We start from the raw sequence: 19,299 nt of genomic DNA, 5'->3' as shown, positions 1-19,299 counted from the left end.
ATTCCAAGTGCTTTGATCGAATCGATCATATTATACTATTACAAAAGCTTCAGAGAATAGGTATAAGAGGAGACTTGTTTAGATGGTTTTCTTCTTATGTTAGAAATCGATGTCAAACAGTCGTTTTAGGAGGTTATTCATCTTTGTCTATGGGCATCCCTTCTGGTTTACCTCAAGGATCATTGCTAGGACCTCTACTTTTCACAATTTTTGTTAATGATATCGCTTCCTGTTTTCTGAAGTCTAAAATACTTTTATATGCCGATGATATGAAAATTTTACGTAGAATTAATGATATTAATGACGCCCATTGTCTTCAGGACGATCTTATTAGATTTCAAAATTACTGCATTATAAACAAATTGGATCTTAATGTTTCTAAATGCTATGTAAGTACCTATACCCGAAAATCCACAAAAATATTATATAACTACACATTATATAATGCTTCCCTAACTCGAGTAGATTCGATTAAAGATTTAGGGGTGACTTTTGACAGTAAATTGATATTTGATCAACATATTGATAATGTTGTCAAAAAAGCAAGTCGTTCGCTGGGTTTTGTACTAAGAATGTCCTCGGAATTTAAAAGTATTAAAACTTTTAAAATACTTTTTTGTTGTTATGTTCGGAGCCACCTTGAATATGCCTCTCAGGTATGGAATCCTCGCTATGAAGCGTATTCTGCACGAATAGAATACATCCAAAAGAGATTTTTGCGTTACCTACAATATCGAGCCGGTATATTTTTGCCAAACTATGAGACTAGGTGTCGCAAATTTCACTTTCTGCCTTTGTACAGACGTAGAGAAATAGCAGATTTGACTTATATTATTAACATAGCAAACGGCACTATTGACTGCCCCGAACTCCTTGAGCGAATAGGACTACGCGCAGGCAAGGTTGCACTGAGAAATCATATAACCCTTTACGTTCCCATATTTAGAACCAATTATAGGCAAAATGCATTTATAAGTAGAGCGTCTTGCTCATATAACAACTTATTGAATAAATATAGTGATGTAGACCTATTCAACACTAGTGCAAGTAAGGTAAAACGATTACTTAGTGATTATTTCTTTTCAAGCATTTAGCTGAATTTATAATGTTTTTAATGCTTACTATTCATTGTTTTTTAAGTGGTCAACTTCCTCTCCACCTACATTGTATCAATCTGTGGAAGCTTTTAATTAGCCCTCAGCATACATGCACTGATCTGTCAGGCATGTACTATATTTAAGCTTTTATTATTGTTACCTAGCTGTAAGTTTTCCGAATAAAATAAAAATAAAATAAAATAAAATAAAATAAAATCATTAGCAAGATCGTTGTTGTACACAGTGTTTCAAATTATGAAAGTGTGAGTTTTGACGACAGCGGTTCTGATAGTAATAGAGGCTTAACGTACGTTCATTGTTTTTTTTCCTTTCGTGACATTAACAGAGTACGGCAAATTCCTCTGAGGAGAACGAGTAAGAGACTATAATGGTCGCTGTTTGTAATTACACACATCAAGTTTCGTCAATTACTAAAAAGGTTAAAGATTTTTAATTATTTAATTTTTAACACCGATGGATTTTTTTGGTCAATTTTATAATTAGAATTCGAGAATGAAATTGACAAAAAATCCATTAATGTTAAAAAAAATCATAAAAATTTAATTTTCAGTAATTAGAATATTGACTTGTTCACATTTCATGCTAAAATCACATGGATTTATTTCATCCAAGTACAGAGAACCAGTATAATAACTTTCATACGTTTTCGTCTTTTTTTTTATAACATTAAGTTGTCTGTGACTTTTAATAAATAAATAAAAAAATAAATAAATAATTTTTTTTTAATATCGACAGGGATCTTATTATGAAAAAGCGTACACATAGCTCGTAAATGAATTCGCGACATTGTATCGTCAAGTCCGATCCTGTCGGAGCCCCGGGGTCAGTTGAGAACAGCGTCTTAATAGGGTAAGTTGCGAACTCGGGGGCAGGGTTCATTATCAGGACCTAACAGAGCTCACCCTTCCGCACCTTCGCCACTCGTTTTCAGTCAGTTTGCATTTTACTCGCTTATAATTTTTTTGTATCCAATTTAGTACCCCTTTTGTACCGCTTTTCATTTGTGTTACATTTAAACGGGGTAAGTTCCCACAGTGGTAAATGTGTTACGGACTTTCGACCTTAAATACTTTCAAAGTGTTGAGTTTCACTAAGTTATTGTTTTTTATTTAATTGCATTTGTTGATGAATCTTTTGCAATTCAACTATTGTAAAAAAATGTTAAGAAATATATTAAATTGACTCATATTTTGGAATGAAACGGGATTGGAAAGAAACGGGGCTCGGAATATCTCTAAAGAATAAGGTTTGAAATGAGATTATCCGACAAAGAAATAAGGCCGTCGAATAGCTGGTTGAATAAGCTAGCTGAAGTGGCAGTGGGCTGCCCATTTCTATCGAAGAACCTATAACCGATGGAGAAAACGAGTTCTTGAATGGAGACCACGGCTTGGCAAGCGTAGTGAACGACGCCCTCTGGCCAGATGGCGTGACGATCAGAGAAAAGTTCCTGGCAGCACATGGATGTGACAAGCAGAGGCTATAGCGCACATCGAGAGAGGCCTATGACTAGCAGTGGACAGCGATAGCTCATATTTTAAAATTTCAGCACCTATTCCAAATCCCGCCAAACTTAAAGTCCGGGTATAAAAATTATGCCAGTCTTTACGAAATCCATCTAATGACCAACATTATTTTCCGATAAATGGCCCCCGATAGATTATTCCTTGTAATACGACGGCCACAACGATGAACCCCTATTTCGTTTATTTCTGCTATAATAACTTTGTTATTAATGTTGACAACTTCTCACAAGAGTTCCACTCTGTACACTATGTTATTCCCGTGTCCTGGGGAAGACATATCTATCAATGAGAGTCTAATTCTGACGTATTAGATTTGTTATTGAATGACAAACAATAAATCAAGGAAAAGCTTCTTATGGTGGTCACTTGTTTCTTTTTATTAGCAAAAGTGCCAGGAGGGACAATATTTGATTTACCATTTCTCATGTATATATTCATTGTAATTCCCTTTCCTACGTTATTCTGATGTAAGGTATTGGTGAATTTCTAAATTTGCACCGAATGACAATGTATTATACTTATACCGTTATATAATGCAGGAGTCCTGACATAAAAGCATGAGACAAGAAAAGGAACGCTGAAGTCTATTTCGCTTCCAGCCATCTAACAGACAACAAAAATATTTTATTTCCTACTCTCAAACTTTGAAATATGATTATACGACCCCTCTCCTCGCGGATTCCTCCGAGGCCTGCTGAAAGTTTGCAAATCCGACGGAGTCTTCGTATTTTTCCACACCGTCGAGCAGAAAATGTAATTGGCAGTACAAAAGGTGTGTGCAACAAAGACATCCGCCTCGAGAACGTTCACAAACATGCGGACTATTTAATTGGTCTCTTTATATGTTTTTGCATGTTATTTGCAGAATGACTCTTTTGTAATGGTTTGGGATTCTTTCGCCGTCCCTTTTTCAACATCCTTACATCATTTGTTTGATGGTTTCTGAGCCGTGTAGTCTGTTTGCTCATTACAGATGTATTTAATACTTTTTCTTGAAACATTTTTATTGACACATGTACCTTTCAAAGTATTGCTACTAAAAAGTAACGACTCAGCAAAATACTTTTATGAATCCAGACAAAAAGGTTCATTGCCTCAGTCAAGATGATATCTCAAATAAAGGAGCTGCTCTTTTAAAAACGGTTCAAGTCTGAAGCTATAAAGAAGACGAAATGTACCTAACCATTGTTACGTACTCAAAGAACAGCGTGTACGAATTCGCAAACGTCAACTTAAAACGAACGTATGTAAAGACAATAATCGTAATGAATTTTATTTATTTATTTATTTATTTAAGATTTACCAACGCTTGAGTACATTGTTACAATTATAGGAACTTATGCTAGCAAAAAAAAATTACAAACTAAATGCATCAAACAATTACAGGTTGGTACCACTTGCAATTTTTACATGATGGACAATGCAATTGACAACTTGAAACTACATCAAGTTAATAACAACAGTAAATAAAAAAAAATACAAGTAAAGACGCAATGAAACATTTGATTACGACAAGAACATCATAATTGTAGGAAATATTTGTTAAGTAAAAAAGTACCTACGGGGATAAAAATGTATATTTAATTGTAATTAATTGGGAGTTATTATTATAGAGCGAATCTTGTTAGGTGAGTCATTGTTTTTTTTTTTTTTTATATACATGACAGGCAAATGACTCCACTCCACCTGATGTTAAGTGGAAAGTGGTATCCAAACGTGAAGGAACCTAGTGCAGCGATGAAACCCTCACTGCACTAGCCACCTCCACCCTGCCTGCCTACAATATGCCTCTTCACGCCTCGTTTGAAGGACCCCATATCATAAGAGGGAGGGAAGACATGTTGTGAATATCTAGTCGGTCACTATATTCATTTACCAATTTGCACAGTCTGGAGATGGGAGAATTTGAACCGAACACTGTTTTTCGAAGCGGTGGAGATAGAGGAGTTACTTTATTCCGAGGGTATCTTACTGGGACACGTATGTTAAATTTACTTAGTAATTGAGGGCACTCGATTTTATGGGTGAATGTGGAGATAAAAAAAATTTGTCTTTGATTCCAATTAGTGTGTATGCTCCCAGCAGATTTAGGCTAAGGTGACCACTTCCGCATGCGGCGCACGTAACCAATCTTATGTGTGAAAATCTTCACGCACACTATTTTCAAAATTATAATTGATTACCGCAGATCTGTCTCTCAGTTCGTTACGCTTAAAATCAAGTTCCGAGCGCCGATCATTCTCAAAGTCATAGACTTTGGTGTTGACCAGTACTCTCCACTCTGACCGGTTGGCATCCTGCTGCCATTTAGTGTATTGACCGTTTGAAATTATTTTTCATTTCTAAGTGTGGTGACATTCTATTCAAACCTTGTTCTCTATTAATAGAAACATTTTCATTAAGGTCAAAATCTACTTTAGAACCTCTTTTGCAATTCTCACGATATATCTTAAAGATATAGTCTGCCTATCATACCCTATACTCAGCAATCATAGGTTCGAGTGTAACATTCCCTTTGCCAAACGAAAGTAAGACAAAATAGCGAGATTAAACATTTTTAAATTAACTGCATCAATTGTTGTCAATGAGAATTGCCCTTACGAAGAGGCGAGCAAAGAAGTAAAAAGAAATGTGATGGGAGGGTGGCAGAGGCCCGTTGAGGGCGCGTTTGCGCAAACGTTACAGAGTTCATTACGAGAGCAATAACAATTTTAAAATCATCGCCGGAACATCGAATGGTTTACCTAAATTTTGCGCTTGTGAGCGTTGTATAATATAAGTATAAACGGTATACGATCTATATATATATTTATATAAAATGCCTGATGCTAAGCGACGATTGTTACGTGTTTGTCTCGTGGAGCTGTAAATGCCAATGACAAATCATCTTCTGACGATCAAGCACGTCCTGCAGACTTAGCATGAGCCCGAAGACAAAAGTTATCTTTTCTTCGACGACAGTTCCAAGAAGAAATAACTTTTGTCTTCGAGAGAAAATTGACATTTCGAAGAAGAGATAACTTTTGTCTTCGGACTCTCGCTAAGCCTGCAAAGCAATTATTATGAAATCTAATCCATATCAACCAACGACTCGATCGTTTCAACCTTATCTACACTACCCATGATTGACGTGCGTGCGCAGGTGACTTCGCGTACCTTCACCTGCACCACAGCACATCTAGTAAATTGCTCTTCTCTCTGGCCTTGAATAGCCCTAAATTGTAACTTCCGAGAAACACAGAAGCCGCACCAGTGTATAGTCCATTATTGTACGCATCAGGAAGGAAGAAACAAAGCGCTTGGGTGGTAAGTCAATGACATAAAGATGGAGTGTTCCGGAGTTTCTAGTAGACGGACGGAGTAAATTACAAAGTTCCTGCGCGCAGTTTCCAAAATGTATCCGATAGAAAACCGAGAATCAGGCCACTTTTATACTATGTCGGAGACTTTGCCTTTATAAGAAAGTTATTACCAATTAACCTATTCGCTTTCCTCTCTACCAACTCCAAGAGAGCTATATCTTTGTAACTAGATTTTTTTTTTACGAAGAGTAGATAAAGAAATGGCGCTTTATCCGTAATAGTCAAAACAGCCTTCAGTGTGTGCATACAAGGGGCAAGATGATGTACGTAAACTTACCTATACCTATAACCATAGATATAGAAAAAAAAGGGGAGATATGGTACGGGGGCGTGGTTCGCGTCGCCTCGATATGATCGAAATGACCATATCGAGGTGACACGCCTACAAACATCACCACAGTGACATGGCGATCGTTGTACATACAAGATCTCTCGTAAAACGTGAAAATGCCAAGTTGTAGCGATACACCTTGTAAAAATTGGAGTGAAAACAAAAATTTTATAACCAGTGAGATAACATTCCACCGGCTATTTGCATTTTTAGTTACAATTTCAATTATTATTCAATGTTTTCTTTTTGTCTCCATAGAAATTTCTAGACTCAAATATAGTGATGTTCATTTACGAAGACTGATGTTTATCGACAATAAATTTTTACTGAAATGTTTGAATTTCTTACTATAATTTTTGTAATTAAAGTCCCTAAAATATCAAAGCGAAAAGCATTCACGTTAAATTGATTTATTTTATTTTATTATTATTACTAAACATTTTATTTCGAGTAACTTTAACACAACTCATATTCCGGACCGATTCAATTTCATGTCAATGTGAATGTTGCTGTTGCTCGAAGAAAAATTTGTGTTTTAGATATTTAAGATATTTAAATTCCATTATACTCGCAGATTAAACGTAGAGTATTTTTAATTTTTAAGTTTTTCCAATGAGTTTAAAATGAAAGAAGGTTGGATTGAAGCTGCAGGAAAATCGAAAGATTAGTTTTCTTATTATATATTTCTGACTTTGTTTCAATTTCCATAACATTTAAAAAATAATATAATAAATAATATACAAATAAACTGAAATCAGCTTTATTTTACTTGTGCATGCAAAATAAATTAGAAACAATTATAGAAAATTACATAAATCCTTCATAAAAAAGCAACATAATTTAATTTATTAAATTCATTGATGGTTCGAGTTTACTCTTGACAGTGACAGCTTCAGCAACCCGTGGTAACGTATAATGGAAAATTGACACTGGCGACGATCGCCATATTTTTTCTATTATTCTTATAAAACTGACACTGGTCCAAGCCTAGCGGCCGCCATTAAGAAAATAATAATAATTTATATTAATATATTAATTTAATAATACACCAGTACCAGTGCAGATATAGTATGAAAAATGGAATATTTTTTAATATTAAAAACAGCCACATGGTTTCCAACTATCGATTAGGTAGAACCACACCCCTCGTGGAGTAGCGTCAGTTTAAGGTTAATAAGCTTAACAATTCACGGAGCAACAATCCGCGCCCGCCGGTGCTGCTAGACAGCGGTTTTATTTCAATACTTACGACCCTGTTGTGAAGTTAAAGCGGGCACATAGCTGCCGCGGTTGCGGGCACGAAACCGTTGCGATTGCGGAACGGACCGCGAAGTTAGTGGGAGTTAATTGCAAGTCGCGCGGTTAATAGAGAACTTACCCTGCGTGCGCCTGCACCACATTGCGCCTGAACCAACCGCCAAAGTGTCTGCCTGCACACTCGTACTACACATCGAGTCGTACGCGGTTCTACTAGTACCCCGCCGCGGCAACCGCGGGTAACCGTCACCACTACCGGCGTAAACCGCGCCGTGAAATGTGCTACTAATTTTACATGCTTAACTGTTACATTCTACAGATGCCGCGATCCCGCGGCAGACGCGGGTGAACACCGCTCCGTGAGTTCTTAGTGTAACGAAAAATTCGTTTCAGCGCCATCTAACGTGTAATAGTTAGCTATTATAAACTAGTAGCATTTTTACTAAAACGCCACCTGATGGTGAATGGCTGAACCAGGATGAAAAAAATACTGAAATATTGTAATATAACTCTTATTCAAGTGACTGTAAGTGTAATTTTGTTAAATTTTAAAATTGTTTTACGTCGTTCTCACATTTTAAGCCCTATCCAATCAAAATCTTTAAGTTATGGTAGTAGATAATAGAGCGTAAAGTTTGAATTGCACACACGCTAAAAAATGGCGACATCGGTACCCGGTCTTACATAGCGTCATTACATATCTCCCTTTTTTTTCTATATCTATGCCTATAACTCATTTTCAAATGCATCCCTAAACTTAAAGGTATCTCTCAAATAATGTCAAAGATCAATCATATCACACTCTAACAAAGTTCGGCAATCCAACACATGTGCACATTGACCTACAAAACAAATTATTAACTTACCACATCAAGTCTCTTATTCTATTTAAGTTCCTTAGCCACCACGCGTCTTCGATTTCACGCAAGCTTCGCCTGCTGGTTTCCCATAAAGTCAAACATCATAATATGAGGGTTACGTGCCGACACGATATGAGGTAAGTTGTTATAGCGTTAGTATGAGTGAATGAGTTTGATATGGTTCGCAACAGGTTCGTGTGTCGGTAAAAGGCGTCAACTATGGATTTCGTCGTGTTTCTTTACACAGCGTAGAATTGTTGATTGATTGTATTTTGTTACTGTCATAATTTCTTTTGCTTTTTTTTACATAATTTTATCGTATTGTTATTTTACTGTATATTACATACGATAATGAATGTTTAATAGTAATACCTCCCGATGACGGCGAGAGAAGTACAGGAAGTACCTACTGCCACCTTTTTATACATGTATAGTCCCCAACCCACTAGGCCTAAAACCCTCTTATTAGAAGAGACTTCTGTTCGGCAGTGGAATATACAGTCGATAAACATGATGATGACTTCATAATGATTCATTTTCATGTTCAAAAGGAAGTGTATTTTTGTCCCATATACCGCCAGGAGTGACGTGCAATGTGTTTTTTAACAAAACGGCTTTGTTTTGTGTTTTTATCCTATGGAAAGTAAAAAGCTATTGAAAACAGGAAAACCGCTGATATGAATAATACAGTGTGTTCAATGCAATAAATATGTCAGATTACGTTTTTGAGCCGCCAGAAAAACGATCGTGGATGTTTTCCGGTAAATCAGAGGAAAAGTGCGTGGGAACATTGAGATATTTTATTTACCAGCATCATTTAGTTCCTTCGGTTTTGCTACTTCGAGATATCTTTTTCCTGGGCTTCATATGAAGGATTACAATGTGATAACCTCTGACAACAGAAACTGCAACTGTTATGGACAGGCTTGTGACATATTTTCGATTAGCCAGAAATCACGTGACAAAAAACATACCCGAGTCGAATGTCAGATAACAACACGAATTGCCTAGTTTTAAATTTGGGATCCTCCTGTACTACGAGTACCTGAACAATGAATTTAACTCCAAAGCACTACCCAAAACACCTAAACCAGAACTAATTATATTATATACCAAAATTGGTCCTACCAGGAATAACAGTGCTAATGTGGAAAGGTGGAAATAAATTTACAAAGCTGCAAAAAAACCTAGAATTAAAATCCGTTAAGATCACCTCACGCTCCACATAAGCTACATGTAAAAAAATCAATTCAATCATCATTATGTTTAATCACCAAAAATACTTTGGGAAATTTTCTTCCACAAACCATAAGGAAGACAACATTTTTCGCACCAAAATCGAACCTAACTCAAAAGCATTAAGTGCTGAGAATTCAGAGTGAATATACAGGAGTACTAAAGGAAGGAATGTGCAAACGGAGTGTTTGTTGAATAAATACCCACTGGCAAATTAAAGAGGGTCGGCCTCTACAGCGTTTAATATAACCGTCTATTTAACGATGTATATTGCTTTTTACCATGACTTGTTGAAATTTTTCTAACGGAGCTACACACGTAATTTGGGGTATTAATGGAATCTTTGTTCTGCAAAATCGTGTTGCTAGAACCATTTGCAATCTGAGCTCCGGAGTACCTCTAAGTGGGAAATTTACAGAAATTAACATTCTTACACTACGTCTTCTATATATATGTTAAGCAAAGTAGTCATTTTTTCATGTAGAGTAGTGACAGGCATAATATGAATATGATGAATATTAAATAAACTGGCTGTTATTGACAGACGTCTTTATGAATTTAATAAGACTCATAAATATCATGAATGATTAATGTGTACAAATGACTCCTTACAAAGAGCAACCTCTAGAGTTCCTTGCTATTTTCCGCCTTATGAATAAGTAGTAGTGTTCAATCAATGTGACAATTTCAAGTAATATTTCCTTTCAATACAATACAATAATACAAAAACAAGTACATAACAAGTAAAAGACAAGACTGGTAGAAATAGAAATAGAAATAGAAATTACTTATTCACACATACAATTTACAAACAAAACAAAAACATAAAAAATAGAAGAAAGAAAGATAAGGGAGACAGGATGTGTGTTGTGCAGCCACTGAATCCCTCATCCACTCAGCTATTGCCGTCTCACTGAAAGTGTGGTACGACGCTGATTTTCAGTGGATTCGGCGATGATTCGTGATGATTCGTACAACAAGCGGCTTACACCTTTCGCTCATTAAAGATATTTTTGATTTCAATTGTAAACATGAACAATTCTTAAACGATTTTTGATGACTATATACTAATTTTAATGGAAAATAAAACAACATAAAACAAAGCAACACTGTAGGAGACAAATGCTGGCTAATGAGAAGAGTTGAAGAAAATAATCACCGAATTGAGCGTCTTGAACGAGATGTTATGATAGGTCGTCATAATTTAGAATTGGTTCATTTGAGAATAATAATAATGTGATAAGGTAATAATGACCTTATTCAAACTGTAGGACAAAGTAAGTTTGACGTCATAAAACTGGCATTCAAGATTGCAAAAGAAGTTAAAACACCGCTTAACTCATAAAGTAGGCGCGCATTGAAGAAATCCCGAAGATTTCCAGAATTTAATTAAGAAGCGATGCAAATTTCAAAAATGGATAGTTACCCGAACCAATAACTCTGCTGCCTAGCTTTAATTAAAATCAGTCGAGTCAGGACCGAATTTAGGCATAATAATTACTTTAGAAAGTGAATGTCTGCTCATTCATACAAAATATTCCCAGTACGGAGCAAATCGTTAGTAACTTTTAGAGAAACCAACGAATATACAGGTGTCACGGTCAAGACTGTAAACCTTTAAATGGGTTGTTTGGTACATAGGGCGCACTGTAAGTTTCCGGAACTGGCCACGTGCATAAACAATATTTAAAAATTAATTAAAACATTTGAAAATGGACCTGTTTGGCTGTAGAATATAGTTTGTTTCATCTGACTGTCACTTGTTTTACATTTGGTGTGGGACATAGTAACAGGTGACGAAACATGGATTTATACTTATGATCCCAAAACAAAGCAGCAACCGAGCGCCGAGCGTATGGGTTTTTCGAGATAAGCCGAAACCAAGCAAAGTGACGCGCGTGCAAAGTGTCTCTAAGCGGATGATTGTTTCTATTTTTAATAAAACTGGACACGTGGCTTCTGTTGCTTTGGAGAATCTTTGTACCGTTAATAGTGATTGGTACACGACCATTTGTTTGCCGGAAATTATTGACATTGACAAAAATAACCGTAAACGCCGTATCATCTTGCACCACGATAATGCCAATTCTCACACGGCCAAACTGACAAATGAATTTTCGAAGTTGAACAACGTTGACCTTATGAGCCATCCCACGTACAGTCCCGACCTGGCACCTTGTGACTTTTATTTATTTCCAAAAATTAAGAACCAGTTACGCGGTGAACGATTTTCATCACCTGAATTGGCTGTCGAAGAGTATGAAAAATGTGTTTCAGAGATTGTCACGGAGTAGTGGCATAAATGTTTCCAAAATTGGTTCAATCGTATGAAAAAGTGCATTAACGCTAACGGAGAATATTTTGAGAAACAATAAATTCATTCTGACCATTTATAGTATTTTTGTCTTATTCATTCCGGAAACTTATAGTGCGCCTCACGTATTACAAACTAGAGATGATTCTCGGTGCCGAGGATATGAAGTACTCTTGTCGTGCCTTTGCAAAGTTACCTTCAATCCGAACTCAGTTCCCATGTCTCACGGTCGACAACTGATTTGCGTTAAGGACATCCTACATCATCGTCAACGTTTGAAGACTGAACATGTATGTATTCCACGAGTATTATGGTATTGTATTTATAATTTTATTCATATATTCATATTTTATTCATTTTGGTAATTACTTAATATTGTTTATTCATTTAGCTTTAAGTTTTACTTGACGGTAAGCAATATGTAATAAATAAAATAAATAAATAAACGAGTTGTATACCTTCTTCGACGTCTAGGTAGGTACCTCGGTTTTTTTTAATAAAATAAGTGCGTATTTGATCTCACCTGATGGAAAGTGACGATGAGGTCGACGATGGACCACGCACATCTAAATAATGCCTATTCTCTCTCCCCTTGAAAAGGCATAAGTAAGAGTGTTCTGGTTATTGGTCTGCAGACGGGGATTTCTACTCCAAAGCCGTTTGCCATATAAATGTAGAAGCGTAACGCTTCGTGAGAATCTTGGTAATGCTACTAAACTTTGTATTATCATAGGGCCACAGGAATTCTCTCAATTGAGAAGCATGTATTTCTAACACCTTTAACAGCTATTGTAGGATAGATAGATATTCTTGACATCGCAAAAGCCTGACCATAAATTCGGGACTACATAGACAAAATCCCGGTAAAGGGTTGAAATACTTGAACGTTATAACATGGTACAGATCAATAAACCAAAACTGTTCCAGACAGATTAAATCAATTTGAGGGTAGCTTCCGGAAATACCAAATGTCGAGACACCTGAATGACATTCCGACACTCGAATGTTTTAGCACAAACTACAAAGTTATCTGTAGAGCATGAAAATGATAAAAAATTACAAACGTTATCCAGTTATTATATATTAGTGTGTATGTGTGTGTGTGCGTGTATATATATATATGTATAAAATTAAATTATTTTTCGGATCTATCGCATTTCAAAAAAAGGTTTAGATGGCGCGTTGGGTAGATGCAGTCTACCTTTAACTTGAGTCAACTTTTATTTTAATAACTTATCAATCATTTATAAACTTGGCATCATAAGACTATAAAGGTTTGCTTGAGTGTTTCAATTCTTTGCAAAAATTTAATCTATTTGTCGTATTATTTGCGAAATGCGTACAAAATATTACTTACACAAAGTTTTACTATAATAAGAATACACGCACCTATTCTATAAATATCTACTACTCAATAGTATTGTACAAATAATAACAAAAGCAGAAACAAAAATCGTGTGGTAGATACAAACGTGGATATACTGGAGTCGTTGCCGATGTCGACCATTTCATACCTATCTCAGTGGGTAAAGGCGTAACAGTAATTTATATATATTTGACCATTTTTTTTCATACTCTTTCGATCAGTCTACTTCAAGTTTTATTGTCCGCAAAGGTAGTTTGTTTTTTTATGGAAATATAGTTTCAAAAATACAAAAGATACAAAGAAAAACGTTCCTAAAATTTTTGTTTTTCACCCGTCTTGCAAACTGAAATTTGGCTTTACGCCTTCTCTTCCCCAGAGTATCGTATGTCAATGCCAAAAATTTCTCCTACAGTAGCGTTAACATTGTCGTCGTTTGCGATGATATCGTCTCTGGTGCTAATTACATTCCAGAGAGTTTAAGGTTTAAACTTGAGGATTGTTTATTCGGTACGAATGTCTCTCGCAGACAGACAGTTCCAAGTGAATTCCACTTGAGTTAACACTTGGAGTGTGTATTCGAGAAGTTTGTTGTGCAGGTCATTCTTAGAGGTATAGTTTGATTGCCTCTGCTGTTTCAACTTGAGTGGCAAAACATACTTCAGTTGAAGTTTCTGTTTAAACTCTGATGAATCACTAAAGAACTTAGAACTAAATGTCCAAGAATAACTGCATCGTAATACTAGAGTTATTTTGGCAGTAGAGTAATAAGTTTGTAAGTAAAATTTTAAGTTAAAAAAGAAGTTGAAGTTAAAACACTTATATCTCTTAGTCAGCTCTTAACAAAATTAGAAGTGTGATTCTAGTATCATATAATCAATAAGTAAAATAAATACTTACTAGGGTCTTTCACAGCAGTGATGACGAGCTTGAACCCGTTGGCGTCAGTGCCCCAGTTGTCGGTGACGTACTTGAGCGTCACAAAGTTGCTGCGAGTGAAGAGAGCCCCCACCTGCTGCTTGGTGTTACGGCAAGACAGGTCGGCCTGAAATATAATACTATCTTAGAAACAAACCTTAATATTGTTATTTACGGACTTTTATGTTCGATGTAAGTAGTTACTGTTTGCGTAGCTAAACCACTATATAAAACATTTATTTTTCTGTTACAATGGAAGGATCGTAAGGTAAGCAACATTTGAATAATTCTAACAATAAAACATATAAATCTTCATCCAATAACAATTCAATACACTAAAACCTTTACTAAGTTCATTCGAACCACAACACGTGTACGGAATACTCCAGGTGATAAAACTAAGACAAAAAGCCATCAGATTAACTTAAGGGCTATAAAGGCTAAGCACGAGAGGGGGTGTGGTGATTGATTGCTGGATCGGCGGAAGGCGCATCAGTTCGATACTAGTACCTATGACAGTGCAGATAGACTGACGAAGTGTAATGTCTTGTCATTCGGGTCATAAAACTTGAAGGCGGTTGAAAAGAGGAATGACTGAAACATTTCATATCGTCAAAGCTGAAAACAGGTATAATAGTGTAGCAGTAATTATATAAATGATAACAGGTAATTTGTAAATAAATTAAATTGTAAATTGTTATTTTTGAGATCTAAATGGCGTATAATATTTATTATTCACACAAATCATAGTTTAGAGCTCTTTACAAGTCCTTTGGTCACGGCTGACTATAATGTAAAAAGCTCGAAACATTGGTTTGTTTAATAAAATGTTTAATGATTTAGCTCCGAAAAAACAGTTTTATTTCCTATGTGTAAAACCTGAGAACTGGATATTGAAAACCATTAGTTTGATCTAAAACCTATTGTTAGAGGAAATAAGGGTTAATATACAAGGGGTTAATGATGATTATGGTGATAATTAGCTTAATAAATGTAATTTACCTGCACCGAAACATTCAAACACTTTAGTGTACAATAATTTGCAAATTATTGACCTGGCATTTAAAATCGATTCAAACAATGTAAATGTAAACATAATTGACAATGTTTAGTACCACAGAGCTCCTTGTGAAACAGTTCGTCCAGGGAAGGGAAATACTGTGTCATCGCAATTATTTACAATAATGTAAATAAAATAAGCAATGTGATGTATGTAAAATAAGTAAAGTCAGCAATAGTGCGTTCCGATAAATGTGCTGGTGAAAATACAGGCACATGGAACTTAATGTCTTAGGAAGAGGGCGCAGAGATTTCAGATCTTTGCGATTAAACCTCTGAGTGACACTGTCGTAGGTAGGCGTGTCGCTTACCAGGCGCACGACTTGTTCGTCCCGCCACTTGATATCATAAAAAAATTACAAGCATATTTTCCCAAAGCCGGTTAAAGATATCCAAATATCAACATCAGCTTATGGAGCGATGATTGATGGTAGCTGATCCTTCCGCAGATGCATCTTAGACGACACACACGATTGCGTTCGGCAGGCGCGACCCGCCCGCGCGGAAAAACTGACGCACCACTGTCTCTTGCGATACTATGATAATGGGTTTCTTGTCGTATCAGCAAACGATTTTAGGCAGAGTTTTTGTCGTGGAGATTTACAAGGATTTCGAAAGCCGGTTTCTCAAAGTTCTAAAACGCGCTACTTGTAGTTGATATTTTATGCATTATACGTAATAGTGGCAGATGATGGAGGTAAGCCGATGAAGAAAGTGCGCAAAGCAAATGCTGTAATGCGACATTTTACGTTCAACACCTATTAAGTTAGAGAATAAATTCCTTAAACAAACCGAAGGTACCGTGTAATATGAGCTCTTCGCGGCTAGTAGGCTAGTTAAGTGTTATACCCAACTAGGTTTGCTTTTGTGCGGATTATAGAACACAAATTTGACATAATTTTAGCGCGTTTGATTCTTTTATACGTGTGATAAGTTGTTTTTTGCTAAGACGAAATATATACTACAGATACTTTTGCGTATCCAATTTGCTACCGTATCCAATAAATAATCCCTTCCCAAATTGTTTGATTCTAAAAGTTTAGAACCAGTTACTTGCCTCATTTATATTATTATTACCGTAATCACTTTGGAGCTGGGTTCGAAGTGATAATTGGCACGGAAATTATTTTGATAATTATGCATTGATAATAATAAAATAAATTGGATAAACAACAATAGATGCTACCGCTAGCAATGTCGCGCCATAATACATCAGTACGATACAAACAGTGATAAATGTTTTGTAATTATCAAATAATAACGCAATGAATCGCAATAACTTTATGTTTTTCGAGAAATTTAGCTAACAAATAACTATTAAACATACACACGATACCGCTTAGTAATTAAAACCTCTTTAATGTTATCTTTGTAATTCATTACGTATTGTTAGTCACTTGTCGCCATTGACAAGGTATTAATTTCATTTGGAAAGTAAAATTTGAAGGCCGCCAATAGACTTTTTGATTTGTACTTGTATGGATCCCTTTGGCCGTACCTAATTTAGTATATAGCACCTTATATAGTATACAAGTAAAAGTCGAGGCTTGTCAAGTCTTGAAAGTAAGTGGGGTGGTAGTTGGGGCTCAGAACTGGTTGAGCCGTCAGGCGCCGGCAATATATCCTTCATCGAGGGGCGACGCATTAAGGCGTCATATTTCAGCGAGAGCGATCGCGACGACGTGACCGCCCCGGATTTCAGGGGATCTCCAGCCATACATCAGGGCTGCCCCGGGCCAACACCGGTCACGACTCGTATCCATCATTGGCCAGTTCCTACGTTTTAACTCAGTCTTGATTAGTGGCAGTTTAGTAGATTTGTTCGGGCAGTTGACTCCAATATCCAATAGGTCAAACTTTATAATTCTAGGCATATAAAATCGATTCGGAATTCAACAAAATTTTCCTGATAGCTAAAATAATACAGGAAGTTCGCATTGTGTCACTGCTTTTGAGTAATTGCAACATAATGATAACGCAAATGGATGTCGTTGAAAATGTATCGCCATAGTGAATCAAGGCCTAGAAGTGCCAGCCCTAGCGTGGTAGGCAAAGCCTCTCGTCTCAACAGAGGCGTCTTGCATTTAGAGACGGTAGCCTTACGGTGATAGCGCTTCAAGCATGCAAAATTGCATTTTAGTAGACATTTTTATTGAATATTAACTTCAAGTTACTTGAAAACCGTCTTATATTACAGAGCAGTTAACTGAAGCAATGAATAGTTTGTTATCTGGAGTACTTTTTGCAGTGATTAACGTAGAGTTGAATTTCAAGTTTCCAAACACCCACTAATTTCCAATCATTCACCCTATCAACCCTGTCAGGGCTGTCTCGCCCCCAAGGAAGCATTCAGACGCGCTGCTGTAGACTGCATCTTATGGCTTAATAAAGATGACGGCCGATATTAAAAATTCCTCAAGCTGCAGATTACAGCCTGAATTGAAATACAAAACTTTGTTATAAAGCAATTAGATGATGCAAAATAGATGAAGACTATGAATACTAAGAATAATCGAAGAAAAGAACTACATTAGTTTGATAAGATATTTTTGAAAAATACAAGAAATTATGACAAGAAGAACATTACAAATTGGGAAAAAAGTTATATAGTTTTTGTAGCACTAGACCTCCTTATGTAAGAGTTAATTCAGAGAAGCGCGTTTCCGTTTTGAAGGGTAAGTGTGCTGGAAAGATTACAGGCAAATTGGACTTTTCAACTTATGTCTCAAGGTGGTGGGTGCAGGGGCTTTGGTATTGCAACTGCTATGGGCAGGCGTGACGCTTACCACCAAACTTACCTGTTGTCATAAAAAAATACGTCACAAGTGCTTTTATCACTTTATTATTTGGAAAATTTTATAACTCTCCTCTTTAGGCATAAAAAGATATCAACTAATTTCGTTCTCAGTCTTAAATCTCTCTCCTAAAAAGTTATAATTTTACGGAAATGACCTTATTACACCAAAGGTGCTTTTTAGTCGTATTGTTGCCTATTTATAAGATATTTTAAGACATTTATTTTAAGATAGTTAAGACATTTATATCCTAATAATAATGATAACGCAACACACTCATATTCCCGCACTAGGGAAATCCTGTGTCGCGGGTGCCATGGACACACGCCATGGACACACACATAGACAATCGCAAATTACACCCACCTCACGAAAGTTGATAAATGAGTTAGTACATAAATTGTTTGACGATCCCGGACGCTATATAGATAAAAAGGCCTCATTCCCGGTAGGACTAATTTAGGACACGAACTTACAACACAGGTAGTCGATCTTCTGGGTAATACCCCTTGAGTCAAATTCGTTACTCTGTTACTCATATTACAAGGAATTCCCTAGTTTGACGTCGTATTATACAGTATACATATGTATATAATTTTTTATCTACACACATATCATAAACTCTCTATAATGTGTTCAAAAACCGCAAATTACGACCAGCATAAAGGTAAACTGTTTTTTAGAACAAATTTCATATCTGTGAAAATGTTATTATCGCTTCATAATAACGTCGAATTCGATGTTATTATTACATTCAAATTTCGAATATCTCTGAAAAACAAAACAATTTGATTGGACCTCAATTCTAATATCAGTCGAGATGAAGTTTTATTCGAAATGAAATGTCAATAGCAAACAATTTTGACAATTTCACACATTACTTGATATCGAACGATATGATAGTTAGAGCCGATTCTCGTTTGTCTATGAATTAAAAATAAAAACTGCTGTAGTGTGACATGCGTGAGAAAAGTTTTTATTAGCCGCCATTTCGCCAGTCGCGGTTCCTGAACACGTCACAGAGAGCTTATAATATGTGTGTAGATAAAGCAGTGTATGTAACTGTATATAATTAAGCATTAAAACACTCAACTCAACAATTAAAATACGACAATGTTTGAAACCCTCACTCGTATTTTAGTGCCATTCGTTATGTAACA

The 19,299-nt window shown here is 36.0% G+C and overlaps 1 protein-coding gene across 1 annotated transcript in view; it reads right to left on the bottom strand.

Annotated features, from left to right (window-relative positions):
- The window catches only part of LOC113236526, a 121,866-nt gene that overhangs the window by 8,364 nt on the left and 94,203 nt on the right, over positions 1 to 19,299 (bottom strand). Inside the window, exon 3 of the mRNA XM_026472645.1 lies at positions 14,268 to 14,412. Coding sequence (XP_026328430.1) covers positions 14,268 to 14,412 — 145 coding nt within the window. The remainder of the gene's footprint in view (positions 1 to 14,267; positions 14,413 to 19,299) is intronic.

The sequence above is a fragment of the Hyposmocoma kahamanoa genome, unplaced genomic scaffold (genome assembly GCF_003589595.1).
Source record: "Hyposmocoma kahamanoa isolate Upper Pololo Valley unplaced genomic scaffold, ASM358959v1 102, whole genome shotgun sequence".
NCBI classification, from domain to species: domain Eukaryota; kingdom Metazoa; phylum Arthropoda; class Insecta; order Lepidoptera; family Cosmopterigidae; genus Hyposmocoma; species Hyposmocoma kahamanoa.
This window is presented reverse-complemented; position numbering and strand designations above follow the sequence as displayed.